This window comes from Triplophysa rosa, linkage group LG4, assembly GCF_024868665.1.
Source record: "Triplophysa rosa linkage group LG4, Trosa_1v2, whole genome shotgun sequence".
NCBI lineage: Eukaryota > Metazoa > Chordata > Actinopteri > Cypriniformes > Nemacheilidae > Triplophysa > Triplophysa rosa.
This window is the reverse complement of record NC_079893.1, coordinates 4,575,180-4,594,232: the sequence shown is the minus strand read 5'-3', so window position 1 is coordinate 4,594,232 and position 19,053 is coordinate 4,575,180. Positions and strand designations below refer to the sequence as shown.

Here is a 19,053-nt window from a genome sequence, read left to right as displayed (position 1 = left end):
TGTACAGAGTTTTGTTAATTTCCCCAAATAAAGGATTTAGTGTTCCTTTTTCTCACTACCGAAACAATTTTTGTCACTACCGAAACAATTATCCCCAGTGACTGTTTCGGTAGTGACAATTTTTGAATACTTTTGAGCTTAGCTCAAGGATGCTAATCAGCACATGGTTTGCAAGCACAATTCTGAACAAATGTACACACATAAAAACTTATTTTATGGAATAACGCCCAAAAAGGTTTGCTTAATGGCAGAAAAAAGATGTTTGGTAGTGACGTTCCTTTTCCAGATTTTCAGACTTGTGAACACATTTACTTCAAAATGATAAGACAGATCTCCTCACCATTATTAGAGAGAGAGAGACAGTAATGATTCTTGATCAAAAATGTAGGGGTGTGGCTAAAATCAGTCTCAGCCAATGGACTAAAACATACACTGGTTCGGTAGTGACATGAAAATCTGGGACAACATTTTTTGCATAAAGTTTAATAATTTAAAAATAAAATACATATTTTTTTTAAATTCACTTTTTTAAAAACATAAACAATATTTTTAAAAACAACAATGGAAAATAATGCAAAACTTTTTATAATATAATTTTCATAAGTTGAAATTTAGGTGTTTGGGTTCGGGACACCCATCTCCCAATTGAAAGTACCCAAGAAATTATGATTTTAAATATATTAAGATTACTGATATTATAAATATTATTGTGGGTTTCAATAGATAATAGAAAGGTCTTAGTAAACAACTAAGTTTCGAATACTTGTTTTTTTAATATGGGACAGCAGTTTGCACGAATTCTGTAGAATGCCCATCTACCGTCACTATGCAAAACAGTGTGCCTGTGCAGTATGTAATTTATGCATTTCAAACAATAAAGTGGGATATTTCCCACCACAAATGCGAAAGTAAGGTCTGGATTTAGTATAGCATTAAAAGTATTTAGTTCCATTAAAACATTAATGTTACTAACGATTAGCATTAAAACATTACAAGTATCTGTTGACATTAAATGAGCACCGTTTTAACTCGGGTGTGTCTGAATAAATAGCTTAATATTCATTACTCGTACCAAAGCTTCGACTATTTTAAAGGACTGGCAACACTTTGATTAAAAATATGACATATCTCTTATCATTAAACAATCACTTGACACCACTCAGGTAGGCTAATGATGTCATGTGACGACAACAGCACTTTAAAATAAAGGTTCTTTTGGGCCATTTTGGACCTTTCAGGCCTACATGCAAAAAACAAAAAACACTGGCAGAAACCTTTCTTTGGAGAACTGAAAATGATTCTTGTACGGCATCTAGTAGGCTACAGCATTGCTTTGTGGGAGTCATTGTGATGAAAATAACAGACATCATTTTGACACATTCTGGTTTTCAAATATTAGTGGAACATGTTCATAGTCAATGTGATAAATTACACACCTGTGGCTACTCCTGCAGGACACCTCACACCTGTGTGAAGATCTTGGGATCAGTTGGGGAAAACAAATTCCAAAGAAATTACTCAGACAATAATTGTTCACTATTGTGTCCAAAATTGCCCCAATAGTATCTCTCTAGAGTTACATACATAAATCTGATCTGATGTTTACCATTAAAATGTATTTGTGATATATTTTATGTTCTAATACTAATGTCTGGGCAATTACAAGATAAGTCATGAGAGGGTTGTTGCGTGTCTTCCCCATTAGTTTGTTATTATTTGTTATTGCTTATTTAGCTGGGGTGTACTTGTAGCACCACAGTGCACTATATTCCTCATCACGACAAGCTCCTTAACATTTTCATTAATCCTTATGTGCCTTTCATCCCAATCTGTAGCCTACTTTCCCTCGTGATATGAGGGGGAGCAGATTGTGCCATCATACACTACACAGCGATTTTGTATGCACACAAAGAAAAGTAATGTGATGAACTAATGTCTGTTTGATTATTTGTTCAGCGTCTTGGCAATATAAAACAAAATTTGAATGCACAACAGATGGTGCAAGATCAAACCAAACCTGTTTGACTTTCTTTCTTCTGCAGAACACAAGAGAAGATATTTTGAAGAGCGATGGTAATCAAACAACACTGGCCCTCGTTGGCTTCCATTGTATGAACACAAAACTACCGAGCGATTTCTCAAAATATCTTCTTTCGAGTTCAGCAGAAGACTCAGATTTTGAATGACATGACGGTGTATAAATGTCAGAAATTCACATTTACTGTATGTTGGATTAATCTAAGATGCTTTAATAAAGATTTCATGTATTGTTTGTAAGCTTGTAAGTAGGCCTATTCTGTTCGGCCCATATAATAAGTGTTGCGGTTTTATTTTTCCAAGCTCGAGTCTGTTAGATGTTACTACAACCAACAAACAGAAGTCCACTGGGAAGAAATTCCATTCTTGCCTTGAGACATTCACTCTTCTGAACTGTAGAAGCCATGCAACTGAAGCCACACCCCTGGACAGATGAGATCTATATTTAGACGGTCGTTTTGGGGGTGGGTTGGGTGTTGAGTTTCTCCGCTGTACCTCATTGAGGACTGGTAGCACCTCAAGGGTCGTCGACACATCTTAGAGAACTCCAGATCGTAAAGACGCCCGGCGGCTCAGGTTACTCTGCTCGCTTCTGATGTGGGGTCAGCTTGACAGATGTCTGCCATTACTGTTGCACCAAACTAGACTGGCCCCGGATCAGCTGGATGGAACACAGGGTGTACAACGTTTAAAAAAAAGCCTTCCTGTGGGCCAAGCATTGTCCAGCGGCCCTTGAGAAAGTGTGAGCCTTATTTGGATTTGGCAGAAGGTTTCAAGTGAGAGTAAACGGACCATCACTTTTCTTCTATACATTGAAGGCCCTTATATATTTTAGCAAATCAAAATGTCTATTATTTTTATGTAATATGCTCTAAAAGACAGAGACTGCGTGTGAAGGCAATTTAAGTTTAAAATCACACTATTTTAAGGCTAATACTTTTTTTATATGTCCCAGCATGATTCCAGAATTTTCCAAAGCATCTCATGGGTTTCATCTTCTAAACTTTGTATAATTTGAGGTAATAAGGTCACAAAAAAAGTCCCCTGGATAAATCTGCCCCAGAATGTAGTCCCAGAGAAAAACTGATTCAGAATACATGTAAGATTCTTAAAATATTATATTAGTCGAGACTGCAGAATTCTATATCGCCACCTAGTGGAGAAAACTGATGTTCAAAGTTGTTAATACAAATCACATTTTCAAAACCTGTTAATGTTTGTTATTTATTTTAAAGCTTGATATTAAAATAGTGAATGCACTTATGTCTCATGCCAACCAAACATATTTTTATCCGATTTTTAATTGTGGTGCACATGAAAGTGTACAAATAATGTAGAACAATGGGACAAAATCAGAAAATAATAACTAATGTTGCAGCTTATCCTCGGATATCACCAGCAGAATTATAAAAAAAAGAACAAAAAAAAAAAAATCCAAATGCATATATAAGAATGACATTCATTTGACTTAATCATACTTAATTTTACGCACTAACAATGTCAAAGCTATGCTTTTTTTGTGAGCTTACCTTAAAACAGAGGACTGTGTAAGTACTTCTGCTTAAATATTACACAACAGTAAATCATTTTCAAATATATATACATAAAGTATTTCAAATCAATGAATCCTGTATTAGTAACAAAACGAGTAATACCAACATGTACATACACACCAATAACAAAATAATTGCAATCTATTAAGCAGATTTAAAGCAGACGGCCTCCTCAACATCATCTCAATTCCCATCCACCTTACATTGTTCAAAAACATATCACATACACAACAGCTCTCATAAGACTCTCAGTGAATACGAACAGACCCCAGGCATGCAGACACACATGCAGAGTGTGACGGTACTATTCTTCCATCAGACGACGTGTTCTTGCATTTCTACGAAGCTAAAGCGGAAAATCTCTGCCGTCTGAAAAACACTGGAATGATGCATTTTGAAGTTGGCAAGATGTTCGATATTTGATATTTGGATTGGTGGATGTTTTAAAGGCGAGGCATATTCACCTTTACACCTCAAACGCAGGAAACTTTGCTCTGGTTGGTTGCAGCAAGTCGGCCAGGAAGTAAATCGTGCCCGCCATGCCTAGAAAAGAGAGAAAACAAGATAAGCCTTTAAATAAATCAGGTAAACCAATAAAAATCGGAAAGTGCACCATCATTTAAAAGTTTAGGGTTACTTTTTCACGATCTTAAAATCCTATATGCCATATCTATATGGGATAGGTTTGAACGTATAAAAGGAGTTATGTTGAGAAAATTATAGCTGTGCATTTGATTTCTTTTTTTAAACAAAATGTAAGTAAAGGTTTTAAAAATGGATGATTTGAACCACACGATGAAGAAAACGCAGCCAATAAGAGCACAGACTAGATAGTATTGAACTTCCTTAATACTTAAAAAGCATCTCAGTGCGAGACCTCAAGAAGCTGCTTGATAATATAAATACATAATAATATATAAATAAATTTGACCAAATTCTAAGAAAATTGTGATTACACTGAAAATGCTATAACATAACAGAATTTTTATGTCACAATATAAAAAGTTATATATATATATACATAATTGTATATTATTATTATATTATTAGTATTTAAAGTATTACCTTCAAACAGAGAGTATGGTGTATCTGGAGTCCGGCAGCCATGTTTTCCATAATTCATGCACCAGTCTGCAAACTGTATAGGTAAAAAGACATCAAATCCCATCATGCCTCTGTGCACACAACAGGAAAGGACAGTATCCCTCCTGACAGCAACATGATTTATAACATGTCGACGGTTGAACAAAATTTGAATAAATAAACAGAGTCATTTTGTTGTGCTTTGAGAAATAGTGGCCAGATTTCCTAAAACTAATCTAAATGTAAGGAATATAAATCAAATATTGAAATCTTGGTTTTAAACAACATTTGATTGATACCAAACCATGTCGATAACCAAGACAAAATGATCAGTGTAAGCCCAGATGTGGCTAATTTCGATGTATTATTCAGATTTCAATAAAACTCAAAATTATTTTGTATACTCTTTAAACTATCGGAAGAATTCTGCAAATTACTTAAATACAATTTTTGCTTGCATTTGGCAGACGCTTTTATCCAAAGATGCTTTTATTTCAGTCCATTAAAGCTATAGATCCATATGCATTTTCTGGAAATTAGACCCACAGTCAAATGAGCTTTAAATGACAAAAGTTTGCGTATATTTATACAGTAACATCAACTCCTAACTTAAAAGATCATTACACCTACTAAATTACAGAAAATACGACCCCTTTCTATAATGTGAACAGTAATCCTAAACTAAGACTCTCACCATACAGGCTCTGAAAAGGTGTTTGGGGTCTTGAGTGATGTTAAATAAGGCCAAGAAGCCGTAAGCGTTCCCGGCAGCTCCGTGGCAAAGTCCATAACCCTTCTTCAGAAGACCTCTCTGCCAGATCACCTCCCCGCAATGCAGCGCGTCCTCCAAATACTGCTTCACACCAAAAACCTAGAGCACCAAACCCCAACCAAAAGTACTTCTTACAACAAACAAAAACGCAAAGAAAGCTAAAAGGTGGAGAACAACATCATCATAAAGTTTTGTACCTTAAAAGCTTGAATTAACATGTAGATCATACCCGGTGTCCCGTGACACCAGTGCACCAGAAGGTCCCGGGAATCCCCGACACATGGTGGGTAATTGCCAGATGGAAACCGTAGCTGACACACGTAATTCACGCTGGGTCTGACCAGAGACAAAACCCTCTCCTCGCCGACAACAAAACCAGGCTAAAGGAAAGACGAGATGAACGTGTTTTTAAGTAAAGCATCCATGCAACATATTTTCATCACACTTTGAAATGATTTAGGAGCTCTCAAAGGCATACAAGCCTTATATAGACTAGAGACACATGCTGTTCATTATGTCGGCGTGTTTACCTGCATTAGGTAATAGTAGATTCCTGACAGTCCATGAGCGGCACCTACATACTCCTCCTGATACCACTCGTACATTAGAGGGCTTTGATCCTGAAGCCTGTTCCTCTGAGACAGGCTCTGCCCAGATGCCAATATAGCTTCACAGATCTGCAATAAACACACACAGACGGAGGTCAAATAATAAACCAAAGCAGTTCCCATTTGCATTGTCGCGGTTATATATTTGCAGATGAAAAATAAGGTCAAAATAATGTCGGCCAGTACTTGATTTCACAAAGATGGGAATTCATATATGTTTGTGACTTACCTGTTGTATGTATTGGATGGGAATCTTCTCCTGATGAAACTGCTGGTTGATGTAGATGAGGGAGTACAGGTAGCCCACCCGACCGTACAGCAGCTCATCTGGAAGTTTGCCTTTCCCCTGAACCACCGACTGATGGTACTGCATGAGTCTGAGAACATCGGAGCAAATAGATCACAATAAGATCCCACGGGAATGAGCCGGGATTGAGAAAGAAGAAATGAGCCCCTCGGTCCAACAAAACCTCCACATTTCACCCTCACACTGGAATCTTAAATTTAGTATCAACAAACACCAAACATTTGGATAATTCGGCAGCTAATTTGTTCCAACCAATCCAATAGTCCAAAAGACAAGACGCAAGAAATCGGATTCACTATAGACACTAAATATTGTCATCGGTTACTTTAACACGTCTTTATCCAAATGATGAATGAATTTAAATCTCTCATAATGTTACCCTCTTGAACAAGCTCCGAAAAGCACAAATGTGGGATGACATGAGGGCGAGTCAATTGTGAAAATGTTCATTTTTGGACGAACTAGACAGTACAGAACCGGAGAAAAATGAACGTCACACCGTCGACCCACATGTACAAAGACGGAAGAGCAGGTTCAAACGTTATCAGACCTGTTCACACACTCCTCTGCCTCATGGGGTTTCTGAAGGCGATGATAGACCACAGCTGCTACAGCCAGCGGCCCCGCGTCCCCGCACAGGAAAGTCACCCAGCGCTGGGTTAAACTCCTCAGACTGCGGCTGACGTGCTCCAGCGCCTTCTGAAGGTACATGGGTTCTCCAAAGATACTGTGGAGATGCAGATACAGCACTGCAATGCCTGCGGTGGGGGAAAGGGGACCACTTAGCAATAGCGACCGAGCATGGCAAACTTCAATGTCCTTTTTTTACATGTGTTGCATGAAAGGCAAGTAGAGATGCGCTGAGATGAAAATTATGGTTGATATGTACACTAAAGTATGTTTAATGCATAATTATATAGTTAATTACATTATGACGTTATGACATCACAAACACCATTACACATAACATAAGGGTAATTCCAGCATTATGGATGTGACAATTGCAGTCAAAACTTGAAGTTTAAATTCCCATATTGAACCATCTGTTTATATTTTTCTACAGCCCTAACAATAAAGTGCAGACATCAGAAAAAAATCAGTATATGCACGAGTTTTCTGTTTAAAAAAAGGAAAAAATAATGCGTTATGGACGTGACAAAAAAGACGCGACAAAAAAGATGCGCATGCGGTGCGTTTAGAGCGCGAATATGCTCGCTTTCGGTGTACTTTTAAAGATGCGCATGCGGCGCGTTTAGAGCGCGAATATGCTCGCTTTCTGTGTATTTTTAAAGATGCGCATGTGGTGCGTTTAGAGCGCTAATATGCTCGCTTTCTGTGTATTTTTAAAGATGCGCATGTGGTGCGTTTAGAGCACGAATATGCTCGCTTTCTGTGTACTTTTAAAGATGCGCATGCGGTGCGTTTAGAGCACGAATATGCTCGCTTTCTGTGTACTTTTAAAGATGCGCATGTGGTGCGTTTAGAGCACGAATATGCTCGCTTTCTGTGTACTTTTAAAGATGCGCATGCGGCGCGTTTAGAGCGCGAACATGCTCGCTTTCTGTGTACTTTTAAAGATGCGCATGTGGTGCGTTTAGAGCGCGAATATGCTCGCTTTCTGTGTACTTTTAAAGATGCGCATGCGGCGCGTTTAGAGCGCGAACATGCTCGCTTTCTGTGTACTTTTAAAGATGCGCATGTGGTGCGTTTAGAGCGCTAATATGCTTGCTTTCTGTGTACTTTTAAAGATGCGCATGCGGCGCGTTTAGAGCGCGAATATGCTCGCTTTCTGTGTACTTTTAAAGATGCGCATGCGGCGCGTTTAGAGCGCGAATATGCTCGCTTTCTGTGTACTTTTAAAGATGCGCATGCGGCGCGTTTAGAGCGCGAACATGCTCGCTTTCTGTGTACTTTTAAAGATGCGCATGTGGTGCGTTTAGAGCGCGAATATGCTCGCTTTCTGTGTACTTTTAAAGATGCGCATGCGGCGCGTTTAGAGCGCGAACATGCTCGCTTTCTGTGTACTTTTAAAGATGCGCATGTGGTGCGTTTAGAGCGCGAATATGCTCGCTTTCTGTGTACTTTTAAAGATGCGCATGCGGCGCGTTTAGAGCGCGAACATGCTCGCTTTCTGTGTACTTTTAAAGATGCGCATGTGGTGCGTTTAGAGCGCGAATATGCTCGCTTTCTGTGTACTTTTAAAGATGCGCATGCGGCGCGTTTAGAGCGCGAACATGCTCGCTTTCTGTGTACTTTTAAAGATGCGCATGTGGTGCGTTTAGAGCGCTAATATGCTTGCTTTCTGTGTACTTTTAAAGATGCGCATGCGGCGCGTTTAGAGCGCGAATATGCTCGCTTTCTGTGTACTTTTAAAGATGCGCATGCGGCGCGTTTAGAGCGCGAACATGCTCGCTTTCTGTGTACTTTTAAAGATGCGCATGTGGCGCGTTTAGAGCGCGAATATGCTCGCTTTCTGTGTACTTTTAAAGATGCGCATGCGGCGCGTTTAGAGCGCGAACATGCTCGCTTTCTGTGTACTTTTAAAGATGCGCATGTGGTGCGTTTAGAGCGCGAATATGCTCGCTTTCTGTGTACTTTTAAAGATGCGCATGCGGCGCGTTTAGAGCGCGAACATGCTCGCTTTCTGTGTACTTTTAAAGATGCGCATGTGGTGCGTTTAGAGCGCGAATATGCTCGCTTTCTGTGTACTTTTAAAGATGCGCATGCGGCGCGTTTAGAGCGCGAACATGCTCGCTTTCTGTGTACTTTTAAAGATGCGCATGTGGTGCGTTTAGAGCGCGAATATGCTCGCTTTCTGTGTACTTTTAAAGATGCGCATGCGGCGCGTTTAGAGCGCGAACATGCTCGCTTTCTGTGTACTTTTAAAGATGCGCATGTGGTGCGTTTAGAGCGCGAATATGCTCGCTTTCTGTGTACTTTTAAAGATGCGCATGCGGCGCGTTTAGAGCGCGAACATGCTCGCTTTCTGTGTACTTTTAAAGATGCGCATGTGGTGCGTTTAGAGCGCGAATATGCTCGCTTTCTGTGTACTTTTAAAGATGCGCATGCGGCGCGTTTAGAGCGCGAACATGCTCGCTTTCTGTGTACTTTTAAAGATGCGCATGTGGTGCGTTTAGAGCGCTAATATGCTTGCTTTCTGTGTACTTTTAAAGATGCGCATGCGGCGCGTTTAGAGCGCGAATATGCTCGCTTTCTGTGTACTTTTAAAGATGCGCATGCGGCGCGTTTAGAGCGCGAACATGCTCGCTTTCTGTGTACTTTTAAAGATGCGCATGTGGTGCGTTTAGAGCGCGAATATGCTCGCTTTCTGTGTACTTTTAAAGATGCGCATGCGGCGCGTTTAGAGCGCGAACATGCTCGCTTTCTGTGTACTTTTAAAGATGCGCATGTGGTGCGTTTAGAGCGCGAATATGCTCGCTTTCTGTGTACTTTTAAAGATGCGCATGCGGCGCGTTTAGAGCGCGAACATGCTCGCTTTCTGTGTACTTTTAAAGATGCGCATGTGGTGCGTTTAGAGCGCGAATATGCTCGCTTTCTGTGTACTTTTAAAGATGCGCATGCGGCGCGTTTAGAGCGCGAACATGCTCGCTTTCTGTGTACTTTTAAAGATGCGCATGTGGTGCGTTTAGAGCGCTAATATGCTTGCTTTCTGTGTACTTTTAAAGATGCGCATGCGGCGCGTTTAGAGCGCGAATATGCTCGCTTTCTGTGTACTTTTAAAGATGCTCATGCGGCGCGTTTAGAGCGCGAATATGCTTGCTTTCTGTGTACTTTTAAAGATGCGCATGCGGCGCGTTTAGAGTGTGGATATGCTCGCTTTCTGTGTACTTTTAAAGATGCGCATGTGGCGCGTTTAGAGCGCGAATATGCTCGCTTTCTGTGTACTTTTAAAGATGCGCATGTGGCGCGTTTAGAGCGCGAATATGCTCGCTTTCTGTGTACTTTTAAAGATGCGCATGTGGCGCGTTTAGAGCGCGGATCGCGTTCAGTGACTGAGCAGGTCTTCCCACAGGCAAACGAGTCTGAGACGCGAGATTCGGGCAAGAAAGCGAGGGAAAATTCATTAACTAGAAAGGCTTGCCTTTTAAGGTAGGACGTAAACAATCAGATGAACGCTATTCGAATGCTGCAAGCACAATAACAGTGTGGCGATCTGTATATCCCTATGATATCGACGTTCTCATAATTTGTTATTAATTAACAGTGTTAGTAAAGTAAAATAATTTGTACAAATATTATTTAAAACAGATCACATGTCATCTGCGTCTGTGATACATGATTCAATATTACGTGCTTAAACTGTCACGTCCGTAACAAATTATTATGGTTGTTCAGAGCAAATAAGTGAGATGAATTGTTGTTGAAAATCATCAACATACATATTTGGCTTTGTATATTAAGTTTCAAGTTATTTGTATTTGTAATTATTATATGACATAAACTTTAACGTTTAATTCACAAGGCAGTAATAGTAAGACAGAGTGTATTAATTTTTCAGACATGCCTTCATCTTTCTGCAAAATGCCTTTTTTAAGTACAAAAAAGGGAGCCTTTGATCCCTCTTCAAAAAGCATGAAAAATGGTTGGTGGCAATTGTAATTTTGGCATTGTTGTATACCTGATGTGGGTGGGAAATCAAGGCAATTTTCTTAAAATTTTTATTGAAGTACATTAATACAATATAAATCAGACCTAAATGGACTAATTAAAAATGATTTCGTTCTTTTAGTAGAAACTTTATTTTTTCATGGTAAGGTTGACATTTTCATGGAATTGCTCATAAGTATTTATCTGTTTACATAATAATCAAAATCTTTATAACGGTGAAAATCTAATCTAAAACTAAACCAATGCATATAGTGTCTGACATTAAATTGAATTCATTTACAGTGGTGTTGGAGCTTGGAGTGTGGTCTCACCTGCCCATCCTGTGTAGCCAGTACAGTCTCTGGGATCAGCATTCTTCAATCCATTCTCCATGATAGCCAAAAGTTCTCGGATGTTACTGCTGATACAGCTGGCGAAATTATGGGTCAACTACAGCAGAGACGCGAACAAGATTTCATAATGATGAATACAGACCCATGGTACATAATACAGAAAAGTTGAAAAAGGTGTAAGTGGAGGTGGCAGATAGAATCACTCACATTTCCCTGCATGTCAAAGAAGTCTTGAGCACATCCAGGTCCTGTGTAATCTGGATAGGGATTCTTATAAGCCCTCGGTTCTGACATTTTTTCACAGTTGATCTGAAATTAACACATTATGCAAGACAAATTTAACACAACAATGGCGGAGGATGCATGTATTGTCTTAAAATAGATCAAATAAATTCTTTTGGACCATTTAAGGACATTGTTACATGGGTCAACAATGACGTGTCGTGACGCAATTATTTTGTGTCCATATGGTTTAATTAAACTTTAAAGGGTTACAATTAAAAACAAAGGTGAATTACTTGCATACATTCAGTTTTAAAGACCAAGAATAAAATTTCTGGTTTTAATTCATTTTGAGAGAATATTTGGGGGGTGATAGCAAAAATGTCTATGTGGTGTAACCGTAAAAACTAATTTTTTTGGTTGAAAAAGGTGAAATTCTCAATAAAACACCTAGTTTGGCACAATCTCACATTAGAACTATTTATAAATATATAAATGAAATGGAACACCATTGTCCTGAATATTAAAATTAATTTAGGGAGCGTGGGTAAAGTCAAATTCGTGAAGTTTCAAGGTGGTTTAACCATCATTAAAACAGCAATTTTGTTTTTTTAAATATTCCCATCAAAGGCCATATGTTCTTACATGGCTGTATGTTAATGCATGTCAAATTTGATTTTAAATGGAAATGTCATAGTGTCACAGGACACAAAAAATGCACCACGTGACGTCATCGACCCACATTCAAATAACGTTAAATCATTTTAAGTCAGTGTGATTGAAATGAGCAAGTTAGAGCAAAATTATAAGGCATCTACTGTGCATGCAGTTAAATGTAACAATTTATGATACCATCGGCTTGTTCAATGCTGCAGTGTTACATATACAAATTATATTTGAAGAAATCTGTGCATTTAAAAGCCATTTTAGAGCATAACGGGACATCGTGGATTTTTGTCTATAAAGAGTATAAAGCCCAAAGTTATTCACATTTACACGATTAGGGCATTTTCGCATGCAAATTCTAACGGTTTGCATTATAAATTCCATTATAAACCAACAGCTGTTTACATTTAGACCATGACAGGACAAAATTCCTTTGTGTTGTGTTTTAGGGCCTTATTCCAGTAGGAGTTAATGATGTTCAATCGGTTCCCATCTGCCAGATTACATCCCACCAATAGAACCCAACACATTACAAGCAGATACCCACAGAGACCATTTAAGTGGTATATACTGTAACTGCATTAGTGTGTTTGCGATCGATACTTTGAGAAATAAAACTTGGTAACGCTATATTCCCCCTTCCGCGCTCGCACGCGCAGATGGAACCGCGCTTCTTCTACTAGGTCATGCACGCAACGAAATACAAACAGACGAGTTATTAATACACAGTCAAATGCATCCCATCAAACGCGAAAGTTTATGGACAGACTAATGCACAAATGTATGTTATTAAAGCAGAACTTACCAATACAAGCGCAGCTGCGTACTCTGAACTTCTTCTTGTCTGATCGCTGGGCGATGCGCTCTGCATATGTGTGCCTCAACACCGTCACCTGGTGTTCAGGAGGAGAACTACGTCACACAGCTGAGGAGTCCAATAGTGTGCCGCTTGTACATTTTACAGTTGTTAAATAATGAAGAAATTTCACCGTAAACATTTTTTTGTAGATCGTGAGTTTATTTAAAGCATTAATGATTAAGAAGAGGTACATTAGCTGCACAAATAATTACCAGTTATTTTAATATTTTACAGTCAATAATTGTATAGAGCAAGCAAAATGTATACATGTTTAGTTTAAACTGGTTATTTAGACTGATACTTGACAACAATAAATTGACAATAAAAGTTCAGATACTAAGACACAGGCTGCAACCACATTCAAAAATATTATTGCAGAATTGAAAAAGTAATTATACAAAATCTTCATTTTACTATTTTCCTTTAAATATATTTTCAGTTTTTCCCCTCAAGCCTCTTTGAGCTGTTTCAGCAGAGGTCAAATAATTCATGAGGGACAGAACGATAGTGATGGATTCGGAAACAGGGAAGAACATGATTACGTTGGTGCCATGGCGATGGAGCTGTAATACAAATGATGTTCACTGACGCATCAGACTCAAGAAAATGAGGAATGTAATAAGGAACGCGTCAATTTGGCATATGCATGTTTCATGTCATCAAAATTGAGGTCGCATTTTAATAACCCCAAAACATACCCTTCCGCTTTCCACCTTTTAACTGACAAATTTCTGTGACTTTTCTACAACCTGTCTAGTCATTTGTGATAACAGGATAATGGGCCTTATTCAAGAAATATGAGCAGAATGATTTTATGTGGAAATCATTCATAAAATCCATTCATACATAAATTGACTCATTGAATGCATGAAGAACGTGGCTTGCATCTCCAGTTTCTCTGACCCTTTTCTTTAGGAAAAGACCCTGCTTATGTGCCTTAACTCAACTCAACTCAACTTTATTTATATAGCGCTTTTTACAATTTTCATTGTTACAAAGCAGCTGTACATGAGACATATTGACTATAAGCAACACAATTAAAGTTGTACCTGTAAAAACAAGAAAAAGGTGAAAACACAGAAGACAGACATACCCACATACAAAACACTCCACACACACAATATGCACACGTACTAACACACATACACATATAGACATAGACACACACACACGGACGCGCACGCACGCACACACGTACACAAACAAGTACGCACACACAGTGAGAGCAAACATTTAAGATAAAGGAGAGAGAAGCACAGGTCAAATATAACAGACTATAAATTCCTATATGCAATATTAATTAAGTAAAACTTTAAAATTCTAACGCAGCCCCCCCGGCCAGGCAAATAGTGCAAAAGAACAGTATGCAAACGGTCTTAACAGTTTAAAAAAATATGCCTGCTCAAAGTCTGCAATGATTTCATCATATGAACTCAACAATTTATTTGTCTGGTTGCAATTATGTAATGTGTTGGACTGCATGGAGATCCTCTAAACAATACAATTGTCGTTTGGACAAATACAAACAAATACCATCCAAAAATCTCACAATTGTGCCACGGGACTGTCAATGTCAAGGATTCGCTTGAGTTAAAGGTGCATTGCACAGACTAAGGGACCGGAGAGCTCGACTTAAGCGTTCAATCCTCGACATGCAAACCTCCGCCAAATTGAGTTATGAAAATTTGATCAGGACGTTAATGCAAAAATGGCCCAGCGCAGTCCACTCCCACTACTGCCAACAATGTGGATAATCAGACTGCCACTCTTTTGCCTAATGGAAGCCGGATGGGAACTCCGATTGAATACTGATCTCCTCTCCATTCCTCATTGCTTTCCTACTAACCCTCAAAGGATAAAGTTCAACTACGTTCTTTGTGCAAAACAACCTATGGTACGGCATGCGGGTTTAACAAATAATAGCTCTGGTGTGTTTGTGATTACAGTGTCATTAAATAAATTTAAGCATGTGGGTGGTCATTATGTTTGAATATGTCAAGGATGATTACTGTTGGTGTCATTGGCTACTTCTGTGAGCGATGTTGGTGTGTGGAGTCTGAACAAGGGCTTTTCTCCGGTTGCAATCACCTGTTTAATTATTGTGCAGTCGGTGAACAATGGCAAAGATCTGAGATGTAATTGCACAGGTATAATCCCTGTCCTTCACTACTGTAACAGCCACACTTAAAGATGAGTATGATCATTTTAAACAAAGAGGTTTGGTTTGAATTATGTTTAGGGGATTGTTCACACCAAACTAAAATATCTGTCATAAATTCTTTGTCGTCATGTCATTCAAAACCTGAATGACTTTTTCATCTGAAAATATTTATATCAACACAAAAGCGGTTTAGTGTCCATACAATGGAAGCCAATTGGGGTCAGTGTTGTTTGGTTACCAACATTTTTCAAAATATCTTCTTTTATGTTCTGCAGAAGAAAGAATATATAGCATTGGAATGACATGAAGGTGAGAAAATTATTAAAGAATTTTCATTTTTGGGTGCACTATCCCTTTAAGAGGATGAACATTTCTTTGTTCTTATACTCTATAGTTGTTAAGTGGGACAACTTATTTCAAGTAACCTGTACTTGCAAAGTTTAGTTGAAATACGTCGACTTACATTTTCAAGTTATCTATACTAAAACATATTTTCTTTTAACTTAATCTGTCTTTTTTTTTCACAATAGCACATTTAACCAAATAAATAACAGATCATTTTCCAGTTTTACTGTCCCGTACAAATTATTAAATGTTAAGGACAAACTCAAACAGTTAACATATTCAAAGGATTATCATGGCATGTAAAAAAACTTTTATAAACATTACTGAAAACATAAATAAAGTGTCACATGACATCTCTGCTTCAGTTACTCAGTCATGCCACTGATGCATGGAAACTAGAAAAATTCACAGAAACGACTTAAGAACCGTAAAATACAGCTAACAGCTAACTCTTCTCTGAGCAGAAATGCAAACAATTCTGAATATAGAAAATACAGAAAAATATATATATATTTCTCAAATAATAAATCTGTCAATAAATGATACTGCAATTGCATTATGTTTAAAGGTGAACAATTATTTGCAATAAATGCATGAAAGTGTATTCATGTGAAAAAAAGTGAAAATACCATTGTTAATTGCTTACCCTCATTGCCGTACAATACCTGCTAAGACTTTTCTCTGTTAGAAGACAAATTAAGATATTTTTAATGAAATCTGTGAGCTTTCTGTTTCCCTTCTTTGGCAGCCTACGCAACTTTCACTTTCAAGATCCAGAAAGGTAGTAAAAAGACATCCTTTATAACGTAATAAAAGTGACACCAGTGGTTTATTATTCGTTTAACGAAGCATAGCGAGTGTTTCATACCATTTTATCTATTAAATCGTTTTCTCCATCGCATATTTACAAGAGCATAAAAGCACATGCTTCTTGTGTGGATGCGAAAGCAGACACTGTTGCATGTAAATAAATATATAAACCAATGGAGTCACATGGATTACTTTAAGTATACCTTTCTGAACCACAGTCCCAATCACTATCAATTACAAAATCTTGAGGGAGCTTAAAAAATGTGCCCTTACAGAAAGGTGTGAATCCCAAGTAAAAACCACGTCAATGTTTAAAAAAAAAAGCGATCACATGAGAAAACAACGTGAGGCCCATGTGGTTTTCTTATAAGGGCTCTCATATGTCTTGTTACCACAAACTTCTGTTAGTTAACAAGTTCTGAGCTGTTCCCTAATGTTGGATCTTACACTGGCCTATAGGTGCCAGTATTGTCATAAGCATGGCGTCCACCTGAAACCTGTGCCACAGCGTGACACTCGTTTGGCCCGGCTCCTGCCTCTGGCATTTTCTTTGTCTCCCCTCAACAAAGTAATCCCCTCCCTGAAAGTACACCTGTGATGTCAGGGATCCACACACCCCTAAACCAGACACATTGTGTGCTCATTTACCAGACTGGTATCCACCCCACCTTTTGAAACATCTCTCCCTGTCAGTCTGACCCTAGCCGGGCGGCTAATGGTTAGAAAATAAATTGCGTTCCGCATCACCTGTATTAACTTCAGCCCCACGAAAACAAGAAGGTCTGGTTCTTCAGACTGCTTAGCCTTCCTAATCAGAGAGCAATGCTAACAGCCTCTGCGGGCACGTCCCCGAACGGACTTAATAAACACGCTCCTCATTAAAGTGGAACTTGATTTAATTGCATGGGGGGGCTGAGCCGACCCGTCTTAGGGCCCCACTGGGAGAACTCTTAATCAGAGGTAAAGCCATACTTATTGTTCCATGCTGCACACCTGAATCTGAATGTACAGAGACAAAATAGAATGAAAGGATAAGGAAATAAAAACAAGAGGATGAGGTAGAAAGAGATATATGAGCAGAGAGAGAGTGAGAAAGTTCTGACTTATCTACAAACTTCCCATTAAACATATAGATTGCTGACTTCATGATGGAAAAAGAAGATCAATTAAAAATTAATTATGGAAACATTGCGCAGTGGATTGTTCCATTTCCCCTCAGAATACCAGGTCAGGGAGGAATAGCTTAATTTTTCAATCCTTAATCCTGAAAATCATGATGCGTTGTGGAAAGTATGCATAGATGACGTATAGCACAACGTAAGGATGAGTGTATAACAGCATTTATGTATTAACAGCTAAACAAACAAAAATACAGAATTAAATACAGAATTAGAATAATAAATTATACAGTATTACATATAGGCCCATACATATATATATACAGTATATATATATATATATATACATATACAGAACATTTCTAATACATGTTTGATGTTAAAGTAAAACCATATACAGTAAAATCATTGTATTTAGATCATTTAAAACCATATACCATATACATATAAAATGACAATATTTGCCTATGTACAATATTAAACAACAGTGTTATATATCATATGCCATATATATATAAAATTACATTATTAGCTTATATACTGTATTAGACATCAGTGTTATATAGCATAAGCCATATGCATATAAAATAACTTTATAGGCCTATATGCAATATTAAACATCAGTGTTATATATCATTTCCCATACACATGTAAAATTACATTATAGGCCTCTATGCAGTATTAAACATCAGTGTTATATATCATATATCATATGCCATATGCATATAAAATAACTTTATAGGCCTCTATGCAGTATTACACATCAGTGTTATATATCATATGCCATATGCATATAAAATAACTTTATAGGCCTATATGCAATATTAAACATCAGTGTTATATATCATATATCATATGCCATATGCATATAAAATAACTTTATAGGCCTCTATGCAGTATTAAACATCAGTGTTACATACATTAACATATGCCACATATAAAATTGCTGTTTATGCATATATACAGTATTATATACAGTACATATATAGACATTTGTTGACTAATAAATATATATATTGAACATGTATTGTTATCGTTAACTAGCTCTGTAGCAGCTTGTTTCCAACTGCGTGACCTGAAATGGATTAAATTATGAATCTGAATTACAAATCGGACCACCCTACTTGAGCGTGATCTCTTCTGCCCCATTACCGCAGCCCTCTGTCCAATCCCTCCACTGGGGTTTAAATCTTTTGAAGTTCACATGAAAGCTGACAGTGGTTATTTCTCATCGTGGCTTGGCAGTTTCACGTGTCACAAGCGCTCAATATGGACTTGACAGAAGCATAGAAGACTATTATGAATCCTGGTACTTTGTAAAAGCTAAGCACTTCTCTGTCGGAGGACCTGCCAATACCGTCATGTTTTATTCTCATCCCGGATACTCAGTCTGCTTCTGCATAAGACTGACAGAACATTGATAGATTCCTAATATGCATTATATAATCCTTCATACAGTTTATTTGTGGTCAATTTCAAATAAACTTTATAGATCTGTGTTATACTCGTAGCCCATGAGGTTCAAAGTTTACTAAAGCAAAAATGCACCAA

At 38.0% G+C, this 19,053-nt stretch overlaps 1 protein-coding gene across 3 annotated transcripts; it reads right to left on the bottom strand.

Annotated features, from left to right (window-relative positions):
* Nucleotides 1-624: 624 nt before the first annotated feature.
* On the bottom strand, nt 625-13,114 carry lancl1 (LanC antibiotic synthetase component C-like 1 (bacterial)). 3 transcript variants are annotated; one of them, XM_057332633.1, is made up of 11 exons: nt 13,015-13,114; nt 11,529-11,630; nt 11,301-11,418; nt 6,911-7,118; nt 6,283-6,430; nt 5,976-6,122; nt 5,643-5,825; nt 5,368-5,544; nt 4,656-4,728; nt 4,055-4,133; nt 625-2,698 (listed from the first exon to the last, which is right to left on the bottom strand). In XM_057332633.1, the coding sequence occupies exons 1-10, from the start codon at nt 13,078-13,080 to the stop codon at nt 4,057-4,059; spliced, it is 1,299 nt and encodes a 432-aa protein (XP_057188616.1). In that variant the 5' UTR covers nt 13,081-13,114; the 3' UTR covers nt 625-2,698; nt 4,055-4,056. The 3 variants fall into 3 exon arrangements, with proteins under 3 accessions (XP_057188616.1, XP_057188614.1, XP_057188615.1); XM_057332631.1 differs by lacking the exon at nt 625-2,698 and adding an exon at nt 3,321-3,969; XM_057332632.1 differs by lacking the exon at nt 625-2,698 and having other exon boundaries at nt 3,321-4,133.
* Between the last annotated feature and the right edge of the window lie 5,939 nt (nt 13,115-19,053).